This window comes from Hevea brasiliensis, chromosome 5, assembly GCF_030052815.1.
Source record: "Hevea brasiliensis isolate MT/VB/25A 57/8 chromosome 5, ASM3005281v1, whole genome shotgun sequence".
In the NCBI taxonomy this organism is placed as follows: Eukaryota; Viridiplantae; Streptophyta; class Magnoliopsida; order Malpighiales; family Euphorbiaceae; genus Hevea; species Hevea brasiliensis.
The window spans coordinates 110706783-110724335 of record NC_079497.1 but is presented as its reverse complement, the minus strand read 5'-3'; the positions used below and the strand labels follow the sequence as shown (position 1 = coordinate 110724335).

At 34.6% G+C, this 17553-nt stretch overlaps 2 protein-coding genes across 2 annotated transcripts; both read right to left on the bottom strand.

Annotated features, from left to right (window-relative positions):
* Positions 1 to 7089: 7089 nt before the first annotated feature.
* On the bottom strand, positions 7090 to 10861 carry LOC110649665 (uncharacterized). The gene is made up of 5 exons (XM_021804334.2): positions 10517 to 10861; positions 10200 to 10438; positions 8652 to 8761; positions 7771 to 7911; positions 7090 to 7602 (listed from the first exon to the last, which is right to left on the bottom strand). The coding sequence occupies exons 1-5, from the start codon at positions 10767 to 10769 to the stop codon at positions 7314 to 7316; spliced, it is 1032 nt and encodes a 343-aa protein (XP_021660026.2). The 5' UTR covers positions 10770 to 10861; the 3' UTR covers positions 7090 to 7313.
* Positions 10862 to 11351: 490 nt separating this feature from the next.
* LOC110649671 (uncharacterized) lies at positions 11352 to 17160 on the bottom strand. Its single transcript, XM_021804340.2, has 9 exons — positions 16777 to 17160; positions 15770 to 16192; positions 15497 to 15647; positions 15171 to 15412; positions 13745 to 14682; positions 13298 to 13641; positions 12826 to 13089; positions 12528 to 12733; positions 11352 to 12175 (listed from the first exon to the last, which is right to left on the bottom strand). Exons 1-9 carry the CDS (start codon positions 17008 to 17010, stop codon positions 11459 to 11461), a joined length of 3519 nt encoding a protein of 1172 aa, XP_021660032.2. The 5' UTR covers positions 17011 to 17160; the 3' UTR covers positions 11352 to 11458.
* Positions 17161 to 17553: the final 393 nt, after the last annotated feature.

The window sequence follows — 17553 nt, the reverse complement described above, 5'->3', positions numbered from 1 at the left end:
TTCTTCCTAATCTTATCCTAATATGTTTTTCTAGTTTATTGTTTAGCCAACTCTTTTTATCTTACCCAAATCTGAACTTTCACTCTTCCATTCTTTAGCTCTATTTTCTTTTTGAACCTGATTGTCATGTCAGAAACTTATACCTTTACACTATCCCTACCACGTTATCTATACCTCAATGTTACTCAGAATTGATCCTCTAACTACCCTAGCTAAACTTCTACTGGTATTTAGGCTATCTCTCCTACTACATTTGAACCGCACTCCCTCTCTCTATATATATACATATTCTATGATTTATCGATGCTAACTTCTGTCCTTTTTCTTTTACTTTATTTGGAGTATACTTTTGTCTTAAGCATTAAGAAGCTAAGGATGAACTTAGGGAATAACAGTCATACTTCACTTGCGTGATCTCTGTTCTTACCCTTTTGGACTACATACTACCCCCTTCTACCTTAGGGAGGGGATCTCTAGCAACTCTAATTTTTTATATCCATTTAATTAGCTGAAACTTAAAATACTAGGTATCCAAACCTATCATTCAATTTAAAGGCTTACATACATCTTGATCTTACGTTTTATGATTCCTACATGGAACTCATACCCTCTCCAGAACACCTGAGCTAACAACTCTCTATCTCACGCTACAGTCCCATATGGGACACTATTCCATAAGTCATCATTATCAGTAATAACCCTCGATCCCTTCTGAAAATATAGGACTATACCCTAACTTACTGCAACAAAGGTACTACATTTACCACCTTGCCAAAAACCATGTCAAATCAATGACTCTCTTATCATATCATAGTTCTGTAATACATCAATTCACAGTTCTAACCTTCTCTAGGTAGTAGGGTTGTACTTTACACCTTGCTAATACACACCGGGTATACTATTTTCACTAAGCTCTAAGCAAAATGTCTGTTGTACTGCAAAAACCATCCAAAATTCCGTACCAAAGACTAGATAGTCTCACTCTATAGGTGTCACCTTTACTTTACAACTAATCCGAAACCTCTAGTCTGATGGCAACTCTTGATGTAACTCTAGCTCATGCTAGGGTAACCGAGTCACTGACTTTAGTTACCACCCAATTGTTAACTTTTAATATTCTAACTCTAGATCCCTAACCAGGAGTTCCCAACTCCTCTGCAGATATAGAACTTTGTTCTGGCATAACTGTACCAAAATAGAGGCCATCCGCAAACACCCTCATTATGAAGCACCACGAGGATGCACTCAACTTTACACAATAATCTCATGTCGGTACTGTAATCTACAGCTTACAGAACAAACATCGAGAACATTGTATAGTTACTACGATACGTCTTGACAGACTAGGTCTCCTAATCTCTTATCTCTCTTGAATCTACCATTATCATAAACTTACTCTGACTGGGTCATCCACTGACAACTGTCAGCAGTGGTATCCTTACCCTTATCTAGTGCAATTATACTATCAAAACTCACCTTTATGTACTCGTGCCTAGCACTAGATGGGCACAACACTTGGACCCATAATGATAGAAATATAATGTTTCTTAGAGAAAGTATTTCCATGGCAGACCTCAACATGTCTGCTAACTCTATTTCACATTTCTATGTACTCCACGAAAATCAAGACACTAACTGAGGCACTCTTATATTTCCCGAGATATAACGCAGAATCTAGAAACAAAGAATTACAGAAAAAGACGAAACAGAATCCTATACTCCACATGTGACCTCCTAACAAGACTCCTTTTTACACTCCCAATTACATTATTTCCCATGAATCTAAAGCCTAAGCTCTGATACCACATTTGTCACAACCCAACCTATGGGCAGGACCGGCACTAGGACCTTGGCCAGCCTAAAGCCCCCGAGGCCCGCAGTAAGTCTAACTATTCCTCAACCCAACTCTAAGGCCCATTTGGGCCCAATTTTAAGAATTCAACTGGACAGAGTCCGGCCATAAAATGGACTATTTAACGGGGAGTTTTTGACTCGCCCGACCTGTAAACACAATATATAATAAATTGGGGAGCTCAGCTCATCCTCCACATAATCAAATGTCATAACTCAAATGTGAGCTCAGCTCCCTCATCCAATCCCATCATGCATACAGTTAATAATTTTATAGGTCCAACATAACTTTTATAATACAGGCCCAAAATAAAAATAAGTGCTTCTAACACATGCGGAGTCTAAAATTTAACTCAATTGTACAAAATACATTAAATACTATTAATGGACCTGCGAAGAAGAAGAGCAAGTTAGCCACAACAAATAATCCTCCTGTAGTCTAGAAAAATAGATGAATAGGAGTGAGCGTTCGACTCAGAGAGTAAAATACCAATTTCAATCATAATCTCTATAGCTATCTAAAGCTAATGCACCTTGTAGAGTGATATGCAACATCCTTATAAATTTTTCATACAATCATATCACAATCAGCAAAAAGGCAATTTGGAGCACTCACACACCCAACACTGTCAAATAATACATATATGGGAGCTGATCCCCAACCTCTGCTAGCGAGTGTCTCTCAAGCTGGACTTTCGCCTAATAAACCAAATGCGGGGTCCCAGCGAGTGTCTCTCAAGTCGTGTCTACCCCGAAGGACCAGGTCCCAGCGAGTGTCTCTCAAGCCGTGTCTATCCGTCCTGTCCATATCCCACACCACACACCACACACCACATGCACGCCAACACACGCACACTACTCCAAATTACCACAAACAACATTCATAACACTTCAACAATTTCAAAATGCAATATACATCATGCTTAGTATTTAGCTATATAGATATATATTTATAAGTGATGCATGAGCATGCTTAAACATATAATAATATTAAAATTATAATTAAAATTAATATTTTACTCACAATACACCAGAGACGATGGTAGAGGTTGGGTGAAGGAAGATGGTTGACCTTGATCACTTACATAATTTTATTGTGAATTTATTAGTGCCAATTCAAATAAAAATAAAATTAAAGAGGCAAACACATCCTAATTTATGCCGAAAATTCAGCAGAGTTTCTTCTGTACCTAGGACCTACCCAACCTGCAAAACGATTCAAAGAACACTTCTAAATCTCAATTTTCACAATCACATCTCATCAACGTCATATAGCCCCTCCTGGGCCCTCCAACACAGTCAATAGTCATAAACTTGAAAAATTACGTTTTAGTCCTTATAATTGATATTTCATAAAAATTCACTCAGACAAGCTCTAAAAATTCTAAAATTTTGCCTTGCGGTCCTTAATAATATTATAAGGCTATTGCAGAAGGAATTATAATTTTATGATCATCCACGAATATTTTATGAATTTTATTCTCAATCGGTATTAGCCGGAAATGAGCAACTTGGAGTTCGGGTTTACCTATGCCAATTCTGACACCTGAAACGCATCCAGAACGTCTGAAAATGTTGGGATTGACTATAATATCGAACATGTTCTGAGACAGGCTGTCGGGCAGCCGGATCTGGCTGAATATGCGGTCCCGACATCGGTGAACTATTTTCGATCCGATTGCACCTAAATTATGCCTAAAAATTGTTAATAATTATCATAAAATTATTTTTAAATTTTGAAAATCGAAAAAGTTCTAAAATCTCACCAAATGATCTGGACTGTCCGATTATCTCCTTTTTCCAACGGTATTCGATCGGAGCGGGGCCGGTCCTATCTCGAAGATCTCATCGTCTTGAGTCCATCGGTTGCCTCAAATTTCTGATCCAACGGTCGGATCGTCGGAAAAGTGGTCGGAAAGCCACTGCCCAAATTTTCTCTCTCATCTTTCTCTCTCTTCGACTCGCCGGAAAAACTTTATTATTGCCGGCGAAGGAGGTCCCAAAGGGACGCCTGAGCCACACAACCACCGCTTGTAGGCTTCTCGGCATCGGAAACGGCCGAAAAACGGCCTGGAAGCTTTCCCATGTCTCGCGCCTTTGGGTGGTTGGTCGAGCTCCCCGCTGCTGTTGCTGCTCTTCTGGGCGGCATTCATGGCTGCTGGAGGTGGACTGGTCGACGCTGGAGCCGCTGGGGTGGTCACTGGCAAGGAGAAAAACGAGAGGGAGGAGAGAGAGTCGAGGAGAAAGAGAAGGAGAGCTGGGGGGGGGGGGGGTCCTGCGCAGCGTTTTTGGGTCCCTTTTTTTTTTAACTTCTAATTACACTATTAGTCCCTCAACTTCTTAGAGGTTTACAATTAGGTCTAAAATTATTTTATTTATAATTTAAAAATTTTGGATTGTTACAAAATATTATATTCATTATTTAAATTGAAAATTAATATATTTTAAATAAAATAAAATAAAAAATTATTAAGTCTGAAATTTTTATTGCATTAGGACAAAAGCCTATCAATGAATTTAGTAGTATTTAAATGAGTTATAAATTAAAACTTTTAGAATTAATTTAACCATTTATTATTTTTATATATTAAAATTATTATAAGAGTCTCATATTGAGTATTATTAACTCAATAATTAGTATAAAATATTAAAAATTTCAATATTTATTTATTTATTTATTTTGTACTCTTAAAATTACAAAATAATTCCCTAAATTATAAATTCATTTTATTTTGATTGGCTAAAAAGTAATATAGAAATTGATTATTATTTAAGAAAATATTTAATTTTATCAGTTAGATTATTTTTCTACTTAAATTCAAATCCTATTTTTATTAAGAAATATAATTTATCCTAATTTACTTAAATACTTTATGTATTCATGTATTACAATTTGTAAATACACTTTTTAATGAACAATATAAATATTTAATTTTTTTTATAAAATTATTAAAAATAGTAAATTATGTAAGTATCGAGTTAATTATTTTTGTTTGAATAAGAATTCTAATGTAGGAAAAAACATTTTTAATTTTCACTATTTTTTTTGAGGTAGTATCTTGGGATGCATTTGATTTATTTTTATTAGCAAAATTAAGATGTTGTATAACTTTTCTTGCTACTTTTACTTGAATAGGATTCCTTTTTTTAAATTTTGTTTGTTTTGGTAGAAAATTTTTATTAATTTTAAAGTTTATTAGTTATAAATATAATTTTTTTTAAATTCAAATAAAAAAATTAAATCACGAATATATATAATAAATATAATAAATGTTGATTACGTATAATGCACATAAAATAAATACTAATTTAAATAAAACTAAATTTAAATTAAAAATACCAATATAAGAAGCAAAGGATAGATCGATTATAAATTTTAATATATTATAATAAAAAGAGATGTTTTTTTTTGTTTAATTACCTGTGTCACACACTAGAACTGATAGTGGGATAAGTAAAGGCTCCCAATAAAAATGACTTTAAGATTTGAACCCTAAACTTACAAGTAAAAGAAATGATTTATATTGCAGGAAAATAATTTTTTTTTAAATAAAAAGAATTAATTGGCTGCAATTTAATGTAATAATATCAGAAATCTCTATAGTAAAATAAAGGAATCCTAAGGAAATTGAATTATTTATTTTTCATTATACTAATGGATCATTATACAATTAATTACATATTATACTTATTAATATAATTAAATAAATTTAATTTGATAAATTTTATTTTTAGAATAATATTTCACTATTTATTAGGTTATATTAAAAATATTTAAAATTTAAATTCATTGAGACAATGAATCATTGCATCAACGGATCACCAGTTTAGCCACAAGGTCATTCATCTTTTTTAAGATTAACTTCTTGTTCGGTTCGACAAGGACCTGATTTTATGTCCAGATGAACCTCCTGGGTTGGTTCGATTTTTATTACTCATTGAGCTGCAGCAAATAGAAGTCGATATACTGTTTCAACCCCTACTAATTCGTTTGCTAAACTATGGTACATTTACTGAAAGAATGGAGAAAAACAAAAGCTATGCTTTGAATAATATATTTGTCCAAGAGAAAAATATTGCATATGAACAAACTCAGTTATGATGATTTACCATCCATGAAAATAAACTGAATGTAAACAATCCCAAGTGACAAAGTTGAAGAATGGAAATCAATAGCACAAAATGTTTAATTTAAATCCTCTATTTATGAAAAAGTTCAATTTAACTCATTTTTAATTTTTTATTTAATTTAATAAAAAAATTTTAATTTAAATTTAATGTAACTCAAAACTTAAAATTTATAGGTTAATTTTTTTTTAAATATTTAAATAAAAAAAAGAATTCCAATATCTTGATTTTGAAATTAAATTTCTTGATACGAAACTAAATTTCTTGATTTAAATATAAAAATTAACAAGTTTAATTTTTTTTATTTTCTTAATTTTTTAACTAAATTAAACTTAAATTGAAATTTCTTAATCAAATTGAATAAAAAGTTGCGAATGAACTAAAATAAACTTTCCAATAATTAGTGTAATTGAATTTTAATCCGGAAATCAATTTTGTATAACCTTTTGTGCAAGTTAAAGCAAAGAAGCTATACAAAGTCCCCTTTAAGTTAAAAAATTGGCAAATGATTTAAAACAAGCTTCCTCAGTTCTGACCCCAAAAGCTTGTTAAATAATGAGCTATTCGCCAGAATTTTCATTTCACATTGATGCTACTCGCCCATGGAGCGTTTGCCTGCCTAGTCCATATAAGGGCGTTCGCCCATGAATCATGTCCTCGGGGCATTCGGTCATTTAGTACGTATAAGGACGCTCGCCACAAATTATGCTCGCACAATAGGCATAAGGGACATTTGGACATGGGAGTCCTCCTCTCTCAAGACAGGATTCCAAGATACTCGCATGACGATTTAAAATCCTAACAGTAGAATGATTCCTATATCAATAAGAACTCTATCACAGAAATAGTCCGAGATATTCAGAGATCAACCCTATCATAACTCAACACTACTAAACCTTATGGGAGTCTAACTAATATATAGGGATTGGTAGGTACGAAGGACGAATTTTATTTATCATCTCTACTCTCATTCTCTAGAATCCAAATATTTACTTAGACAACAGAGTGGCGGAACCACCGACGTTTTCCTGTTTCGTAAATCTATACCTGTGGAGATTCCTATGATAGTATCACAAATGTTTCATAATCCGAATAAGAAATCGAAAACACTTAGGCTCAACATATATATGTTAAACAAACAATTAAAAGAAAATAAAGTACCAATACAGTCCACGAAACTCGAAAGTTTTGGGCTACATATTCCTATATGCAACAAGCTAAAATGCCGATAAATATTTTATCAAAAAATTAGATTATTCATGAATCATGATATGTGTCAATTAACATTTTATTGCATTACAATAAGGGATAAAGACAATACCCATAATACTCCTTTATGATGAATCCCTTGAACTATAGCTATGCATTAATGCTGAAAGAGAAGCGATCTTTGGCGCCACAATCTGAAGAAGACCCTTTGGATTGTCCACATGAAGCCAGTGCCCAGAGTTTGGAAGAACATGAAGTGAAACCTCACCCTCAGATCCACTTCCTTTCTGACTGTCAAGACTTTCAAGTCGCTGAATTACATCTGGCTCCCAACAGCCACTTTTCTCTGCGACCACAATATTGATCTCCATTCCTTTTGGTGGGTGTTCCAGTAAAGACCAATATGATGACTCCCTAGAGAATTTGACATTCTTTCTTTAACTAACACGGGGAAAATGCATAGAGGCAGTGCAAGGGAAGCAAAAGAAACATAAAGCAAAACTTGAAGCATCATTATTGCCATTATTCATTCTACAAAGAAGGGCATTTAAAGAAGCTGATTCATTAGGAAGAGAGATTGACCAGTAAGAATCGAACATCTGGATGGCACCTTCAGGATTAAAAGACCATATCTCCTGTTCTCCAGATTTCTTTAGATAGTTACTAATCCATTCTGCTGTTGGCTTACAGAACCCTAGGTCAATCATGTGATTCACAAGCCACCTGAAACCAGCAGAAACATCAATAAAATTAATTTTGAAAGTAAAAAGATGATCTAGTTGAAATTGTGTTGAGGTTAGTAAACCAGAGCAGATGAAGACCATGTTCTCCTCACACCCAATTCTTCTATTTTTTTTTTCCCAACTTAAAAACTGAATGTAAAACGAAAAATAGATTCATCTATACTTGCACGGTTGCACTGGCAACACTTATTTTGAGCGACTTACTCCACAATCAAAACAAGGTGAAACATAGAAAGTGACGGATATTATTTAAATTTATTTCATAATATGAATAATTGAAAACCATCCTCAAGTTAAAATTTAACCTTTTCATACTGAAATTTCACTCCCTGAATTGTGTACTTTCAATACAGTTTAGATCATCTTAGATGAAAAACGTAAAAATCAATTATTGGCTCCATGAAAAATGGGGAAGTTTAATAAATACAAGTGATGGTTTATATCAGAATCTTGAGGCAATTAATGCAGCATGAACACCCATCTCTCTCTCTCTCCCATGTACATTTTTATGTGTGAAAATTACGTTCATCTATGTTTCTAACAATTAATGTACGAGAAAATTATTCCTTATATGAGAAGTCAATTACAAATGCAAAGCCCAAAATAATTACAATGACACCTGCATCTGGACCTCATTAACCGGACAATGAAAAGCAATTACACGGCCATGCAAATAAAGCTAAAAAATATAGCACATTACTACAAGGAGAGATAACATACTTCCGTGAAGGAAATGAAGAAGGTAGACTCTGCAAGGTCTTCAAGACTTTCTCTACTTCATCAATGGTCTCAAGCTTTACATCTCCAGGGACAGAATCCAAAGCCCACAGCTGTTCAGCATCAGGAAATAAAATATGAAAGCAAAGAAATTTCCTCTTGTGCAAGTAAATCATCCATTATTAATCTCCACAGAGAACAGGATGCATAACTTCACAGGCTAAGCATGATCTTCTTGAGATTACAAATGAAAAAAAGAATAGCTAGACTTGAATACTTGATATTTCACCTTTCACTTTACATGTCAAAATAGGACATTCTACAAAATTGTAACATTAAGCTTTCAAGTTCAAATGATGTTTTCATCAAAAAGCCTAAATAAAAGCAATGATATTTCAGGATGCTGGGTGCAAAAGGTTAAAGAAATAAGCTACATTTATAACCACAATTCACAACACTGTGCAAAGTAAAACAACTTCTTGTGGCAAAATAGATGCCATCATCCATGAACACTTAAATTATCATATGCTAGCTCGTGGAGGAAGAAGAACACTATCTAGCGATGGATTTGAATATATAGAAAAGTCAGGCACCCAAAGAGATGCTATTCTTAGCATTTAGACTTAGGGTTATCCATGTCAGCAGTCAGCACTTATGTGACATAAGTCACATTGTCCCCTATGGTTTCAAGTAGCCAGTCTTTTCCCCTTTCCACCAAGGACCATGCTTGGAAGGAGGTTGCCCAGATAGGATTCATAGGAAAGTGAACCTAAAGTTTAGGTTGCAGCCTGTGATGCACTGAACCCATAGTGGCTACTCCATCTAACATTAAAGAAATAACGCATGGTAACTAAGCTATCATCTAAGCAAAGCAGCAATGACAAATCAACAAATTAGCAGCCTAGCACTCAATAACCTCATGACAATGGATTCTTCATTATTCTTTATAGTGTTTGGTTCAATTCCATTCTATAAATTTTGTGAAATTTAATTGAATTCTAGTTAAAATTCATTTGAAATGAATTTCTTTATTTTGTATGAAACAACTTAAAATATAGAATTCAATTGAATTCCTTTTGCATGGTATAATTTCATAATTGAAATTCATTTGCTCTCACTTCCTATACTACCCTCAAGAGTAAAACTAAAAAAATTATAATTTTCTATTCTATTAAACAAATCTTACACTTAATAAATTTATAACAATTAACATTATATTAATAAATATAAAATAATTTAACATTATATAAGTGAGCATTTATTATTTTTTTTTATAAAGTAGAAAGTGAGAAAGTATAAAAAAAAAAAAAAAAAACAACGAACTAACATAAATATTTCTCTCTTGTTTTTAATTAATTAATAGTACTTAGTAAGTTTTTTAGTTAATTAATATAAAAAATTAACATAGGTTTCGTGAAATTCAAACTCTTATCTGTTATGATCAATTCAATTCTTATAATTGAATTCTAATTTTTATTCAAATCACACACGGAATTCAATTCCACAAAATTTTGTGAGAAGGAATTGTGACGTGAAACTAAATGAAGATACCTGCTTGGGCCATACAGCAGATTCCCCATAATCACCCCTAGAACAACTCTGCGCGAACTGGAGAGCTACTTTGCCTCCCATGGAGTGACCAATAACAACATCAGGCCAAGACCAACCATGAGATTTGACCAAATTAGCCAAATCTTTAGCCGCATTGAAAACATCATGAGGCGGGTCCAGACCTTTAATATCGGCAGATATACCATGGTTCCTCAAATCCACAAGCACCATCCTCCACTCTATGCATTTACAAAGGCATCATCACCAATCAAGCAAAAATTAGCTCAACTTAGAGACAGCAAGATTTGGGAGGTTACCAGAAGAAGAAGAAGAATTGGAGAGAGAGGAAGCAAGATTTCGAGAGAAGGAATGCCAGTAGCGGCCAGATTCTAGGAGACCGTGAAGAACAAAAGCCGTTGAAGTGCAAGGCTTCTCCGAGGAAGATCGTACCTCTTCGAAAGCTAGTGGTTCAAGCGTCCGTGTGGTTGAGTAATTGAAGCCTGGACTCCGGTGGTGGAGGAAGTGAGTGAGGAAGTTCAAACTCTTCTTGCTCTTGAGAGTAGCCATCATCTCTTGCCCTTGAGCCGCTCGTGCTATTTTCGCTGGACAAAGACAGTCGTCATGTCTTCTACCCCTTCATTTGGATTGGATAAAAGAGAAAAGAAAAGAACTTTCATATCAAATAAAAGAGAGAATTAAAAAAAAGTGAAATTTTAATAAAAAATAAGGGAAATAATTATTAAAATATTTAAATATTCTTCAACAATAATTGAAATTGATTCCTTTTTTTAATTATAATTGAAAACTGCTCACAACTTGGGGTAGATTTGAACTTTCATATCAAATAAAAGAGAGAATTAAAAAAAAAAGTGCAATTTTAATAAAAAAAATAAGGGAAATAATTATTAAAATATTTAAATATTCTTCAACAATAATTGAAATTGATTCCTTTTTTTAATTATAATTGAAAACTGCTCACAACTTGGGGTAGATTAAGGCTCGCTGGAGACGAAAGACCATTGAAGATGGAGATAAACCTATCTTGTCCTTTTGCAAAGGGAAGAGACAGAGAGAGGGCAGGAAGAGAAAAAGAGAGAACATATGCAGAGAGAATAGTAATAATTTGAAATACAAAACTCCTGGAAAATCACATCACAATAATAACAATTCAGCTTTAATTCCAAGTCAATTATGTGAATCTTTTTCGCTATTATGTTCTGTCAGACATAATGTCTGCATTAATATTCAAGACTCAAAAATCACATCAATAAAGAAAATAACAGCAGCAAAAAGAACAAGACCAACAAAATAATAGCCATGGGAGAGAGCCAACTTCCAAGTCCTTTGCATCCTTCATAAGGATCATCACCCCAGTCTAATGCCTCTTTGCTGTACTTCTTTCCCTTAAAGCTTATCACACCGTTTTGTTCTTGTTCAGCTACTCTTATATGAGATAAGATGTGAGGAAAAACCTTCTTATTAGATTTCTCTCCAGTTAATAAATCTGAATGTCCAAACCCCTCTACAACAACCCTTTCATGTCTGAAACTAGGTTGGTGCAGCTTCATGTACTTGTTAGCCAGAAATGATGTCTCTGGAGTCACAAGGAGTTCCCTCCCACCTGAAATATATAGCGTAGAGACTGCCATCCTTTCTGGGTGGATTAAATATGAGTTGTTACCGTTCTTGTCCACAATAAATCCAGAGTTGCAGATTTTTCTGAGGTGAGGAAATGCTCCCATGGGAAGCCTTGTTGAGCTATATTCATTCAACCATTGGTGCAAGCTGGGGGTCAAGTTTTCATGCCAGAATGCATTCCCAAATATTCCAGAAATGATCTGACATTCCTTGCTGGTGCATCTCTCGTATCTGGGTATGCAACAGGCAATGAATTTCAAGAGCCATTGTCGAAAACTTGTTTTTGATGTTTCCAACACAGAGAGGATATTCTTTTTGCCTAGTATAGCCATTGATACCTGCACCCCCAAATTAAGTTAAATCAGAGTCTGAGCCTTGAGCCAAAAGGAACTGATATATAGTTAACTTGTTTTGAATCCTGTTTTATCTTCATTGCCCAAGAAATTGATGAAAATAGTCTTGTTTTAGTCAAGTTGTGCCTATTGCTATGCATTTCTACAACAATGCAGTAATTAGAAACTATCATTTATTCTAGGATCAAACAAATATAACAATTCCATTGTTGCAGTTGATTGTTTTTCTTTTTGCATTAAACAATGATTCCTAGCTCTATGTCAAGATCTTTGATAACTATTTCCTGAAAAAATGTGTAAATTCAACATAGAGAGAGAACAGTAATGAAGAGCTTACTGGGACTAGAGGAAGCCACATTTTGATTCTGGCTAGTGTAATAAGCTTGAAGAACATAGAAGAATTGGTGCAAGACAGAGAAGCTATATGGGCTGCAGAGACATGCCCTCCCATGAGGGCTATATGAATGGCTAAGCCTCCAACACAATGTGCAATTACATGTATCTTTGTACCAAGTCCATGTAATTCAAGGATCATATTAATTGCTGCAAAAGGAAAATAAGGTTAGGGAAAATGCAAAAAGTAATGAATCTGTCAGAATCTTAATCAAGTACTCTTCGTTTGCATTTTTCTTTACCTGCAGGGATATCATATTTGCCAATATCTTCAATAGTGAAGCTGTTTGCCGGATTCATTGGGTGCAATCTTGGTTGCAGTAGCCATGTTTCGTGCCCTTCTTCTAATAAGGTTCTGATCAAATCATGTGGTTCTGTTGGCAGCCAGTAACTTTCAGTGACATAACCATTGAGAAGGAGAACAGGATTTAATTGTTTTTCTCCTTTAAGCCCCCTTGGATTTTGAATGCATTTCCATTGCCTGCAACTGATGAAATGTCCATCTTCTGTATAAAATACAGAAGCCAAAGCCAACAAAATTAAAAATGCTAGTACTAGTGCAGAAGAAATGAAAGATAAATGATAAAATCACCAAATGCATTAGTTCAAATCATTAGGCTGATTTCCTTGCATGTGTTACTTGGATTTCTAGGTGTAAAACTTTTCTCATCGATATCAAGCTCTGAAAAATCCGAAATTTGGCTTGCTGAATACCTGTTTTTATTTTATGGAGTGTGCTGCTTGGATAAGGTTTATTGCAGGAATCATTGGGAATGAAGCCCTTGTGAATCCCTCGTGGTATTTGTAAGACATAGGTGCTTAGCAAAGTCTGGAGAAGACTATATACAAACCTTCCTGAACCTTTTCCTTTAAGGCTCAGGAAGCTCTTCAGAAGCTCCACCAAGGAAACTCTAAGCTCTCCTTTTAAATCCACCTTCATCTCCCTAGTACTGTTCACAGCAACTTTTTTAAATGTTACATGCAGTGTTGTTGTCTCTTTCCAAGCATATGACGCAAAGAGATATGAATTCATTATCTTCTTTCCCTCAAGAATATATCTGCAACAAATTAGATTCCAGGAGTTCCATCAAACTAAAAATAAAATGGAAAGAATTTTTCTTTGATATAATGAAAAGGATTATACTTCGAACTTAACCATACTTTGAACCAGAAGAAGCCACAAGGTGAAGACGATAGTGCATATACTGTGTGTAAGGAGTTCTGCAGTCCACCACACACATATCCACTTCACCATCTATGATGTGTATTTTATCCTTCTCGATGGCTCTAAAAACCACATACCCACCAACTTTTCCCCTCAAAAAAGGATGAAATCCTCTGATAACTGAATTATGTTCATCAAACCCTTGCTTATTCTGAGAATTCATTTTAATTTTGAGATAAGCTGCACATGGCATACCACCCACATAGCCCCTCAGAGTTTCGTTGAACAGAACAATTGAATTGTGGTCAATATCTGAATTTTTATCAGCAACTAAACCTGAGTTTCGATCAACAGTTAAAATGTCGAAGTTTTTATCTCTTTTGCCCTTGTAGTCAAGAGCATTCTGGACAAGGTGCCTACTTACATGCTCAGCTGCTGTTGCAATAGTAAGACACGGGTTCAATCCAACGGAACATGGGATTAAAGAAGCATCGCAAACATAAAGGCCTGGATACACAGAGGTAGGAGTTTTTGGGTCAAAAACCTGACCATTATGGTTACAAACCCCACCTAAAGAATCTGATGACGCATTGCATCCACCTAAAAGATGAACTGCTGTACTCCTGTACCTAGGTATAAAGAGGAATCCTCCCAATTTCTTGGTTAACTTTTGATAGGCTTCAATTTTTTGTGGGAGCAAAGGATCGTGAGGTGGAGTAAAGCAGATTTTGTCCATGTTTTTGTCTAACACGATATTCCCATCACTTTCATCATATCCCATTGCATTAAGGACAATTGCTTGAGTTGATTTAAGACCTGTGATATGCTTCAGCTTGTCAATAATCCCATGAAAGAACCAGTAACCTGTTGGCCAGCCATAACTCACAATCCCTTTAAACAGCAGGTAAGGATAAGCCCTTGGAAGTACTGCACTCTGCACTGGAAAAGCAAAACAGTAAGCAAGAAGAGGCCAATATAAGTAAGAGAATTTGCTTACTTCGAAGTTCTTAACCGTTTGAGCATTGAATTCTGTATCATTCTATAGCAGTTTGCTAAACTCCATACAGCATAACCATTCTTTCCCTATGAACCATACTAATAAGACTATTGATGATTGGACGATAATGATGCAGTCGCATTGGCTGCGTTTTGTAAGGATGTCCAACTAGCATCATGAGTAATTCAAATTCAATAAGAAGAGTACTCACTAAAGTAAGCTTCAAGTCAAATGAGTATTAGGGCATATATATTAGATGGCACCTGGTCAGCCTAAAGCCAGTTACAAGAGATTAAAATTTATATTGTTCAATGTATTATTATGGTCACATTAAGTGTGATGACTTCACCATACTTCAACAACTAAAAATATAGAGTGGAACTAAAAAGAAAATCAAATTTTTGCAAACACAGAAGTTTTTCAACCTGGATGGTGAAGCCCAATGAAGAAGTGAATGCTGATGAGATGGATGGCCCTGGCCGTTCTTGAAAAGGAATCGTTGACATTTGTTTTCTGTCTAATCCATAACCACTCAAGGGTGCAGTGCTTCCAGCAAGATAAGCAACTGTATTCCCATTACAGCTGAATCCAGAACCAAGAGCTTTTGAAAGCCTCAGCCCTCTCATTTGTGACCGGAAAAGTATCTCAGTTGTACCAAAAACTCCCGCTGTGGGAAAAAATTAGGAGCTTATTAGAAATTTTACAAGAAAATCAAAATACGAAGCAGATTACCTGAAGCTACTTTGCCAACCTGATAGGATTACGAAATCAGAGGTTACATAGTCAATCTCATTTAAGTAAACACGCCATCTTCTTTTTCTACTGATTTCTTGTTGGAAAACTTCATGCATGTTCTCCGTCACATACTGAACTTGACACTCAGTTCTTACAGTACATCCTGCCTGCATCACAAGACGCTTTTACTTTAAAATCCGGGACAAGAATTTGCTTCATGGTGCACTTTCATATGTAAATAAAATATATTGCCATCAATTGATAATAGAAGATGTAGCAGAAAGTTTACCTGGACTGCTGAAAGAATATAATTTTTATCTGTAGAATTTTTGGCATTGTAAGGACACCCAGCAATGCAATTTCCACATGCCAAGCAGCTACTCGTCTGTTGAAGCTTCAATGAATTTGACGGAGGTTCTTCAACATCGAAATTTATACTGAGATTCATTAAGTTGTCTACAGTTTCTTCAGTCTCTCCTTCAAATATTTCCCTCATTACTTTGGCATTTGGAAACTTGACGGGAACACTTTGTATTCTCAGCATCGCTGCAGCGGAAGCTTCACAAATGTCCCAATTCTTCTCCCACTCCTTTGGCCATTTTGGATTCCTTCTAGCACGAACTGGGGTTGGCAGCATTACTCCTGCATTGACTAGCGACCCACCACCTAGCCCACACGCTACTGCAGCTAGAGAATCATTTTGTTCATATACCTATAGTTTCACACAAAAGTATGTCATCAATCTACCAATCTCTGTGAAAAAGCACATGTAAAAATGCTTTGTTGGGCCTTCAAATCCATATGATAATACTTCTATTTCAATTTGTATGTGTTCTTGCACGTATAGATATGCAAGGGACGAATCTACGATGAGGCAATGGGGCCACTTCCCCCCATTGCCCCAAAGATATCCTTTTACGTTACATGGTAAAAAAAAAATTCTCTTTAATTATTGAAGTTTACCTTATATTTGGTCCATGCTTAATTAATTTTCCCACTTAAATAATTTGAATCCCCCACAAACATAAAAGTATAAATTATTCACTGTTTATATTTTAATTGAAATTACTTAAAATTGAACAATATATTTTAACTTAAGAAAAACTTATTATTTGAATGTTTAAACTGAAATCAATCTGTTCATTACAAATCGTTTGTTAATTTCTTTTAATTTGATCTTAATTTTTGACTTTAATAATTAAAATAAATAATGCCATCAAATTTCTTTATACTTACTAAGTTTTGCTTATGCAATCCAACAGCTACATAAAGAAAGAAAAGACAAGGAAGAAAAACCTGGAACAAAGCATGTTTTGGGCCAAAACTGATGCCTAAATTCTGATTCTCCATCCTCACAGCTGACATCATCTTCAAAGCATCAGTTGGGAAATCCTCAGCTTTCCATCTTCGGCCTTTCTCTAATAAACAGACCTTTATTCCTGCCCGGGACAATCGACAGGCAGCAACAGAGCCGCCATATCCAGAACCTATAACAATAGCATCATAACCAAATTCTTCTCTATCTCCCATCCTTCTTCTTTTAATCCCAGAAAGAGAAACTATATATTCCAGGGTTTAATTTTGCCACTTACTTTTATATCATACGAAAGGGAACAAGTAAAAGAAAACAGGCAGAGAATTTCAGTTAAAGCCTGTGTTTCCATGAAGGAACAACACTGGTCAAAGCATTTGCTAGTTGCCGGCAATCCAAGTATGCGATGCAATGAAGGAAGACAAAATTATTTTGATTTAATTATTAATTATGAAATTAATATTACAGTATTTGGAATTCGATGAAATTAAGGAAAAAAAAAAAAAAAGGGAAGAGTCGCAATAAGGAGGCGCTACGCTGTTGGCGTACTGTCAGACGTCAATTTACTGTTTCAAATTAAATTGGAGTATGGGTGCATGTGATTATTTATTAAGTAAGTGAATCAAATATATTTATATTTTAAATTTATAATAAATTAAATTTAATAAAAATTTATAGTGGGAAACATTTTCCAATCACAAATCGCTGACTGGATCTTTATTTATATATATATATATATATATATATATATATATATATAA

Bases quoted from the DNA above. Each gene is read 5' to 3' on its own strand.
- LOC110649665 (XM_021804334.2), bottom strand. From the start codon at position 10,769: ATGATGGCTACTCTCAAGAGCAAGAAGAGTTTGAACTTCCTCACTCAC. The intron at 8,762-10,199 runs GTATCTTCATTT...GATGCTGAACAG, and splicing joins CTGCTGTATGGCCCAAGCAG to CTGTGGGCTTTGGATTCTGT. The intron at 7,912-8,651 runs GTATGTTATCTC...TGCTGGTTTCAG, and splicing joins TCTTCATTTCCTTCACGGAA to GTGGCTTGTGAATCACATGA.
- LOC110649671 (XM_021804340.2), bottom strand. From the start codon at position 17,010: ATGGGAGATAGAGAAGAATTTGGTTATGATGCTATTGTTATAGGTTCT. The intron at 15,413-15,496 runs GTTGGCAAAGTA...TTTTTCCCACAG, and splicing joins TGATTTCGTAATCCTATCAG to CGGGAGTTTTTGGTACAACT. The intron at 13,642-13,744 runs GTATGGTTAAGT...AATTTGTTGCAG, and splicing joins GTGGCTTCTTCTGGTTCAAA to ATATATTCTTGAGGGAAAGA.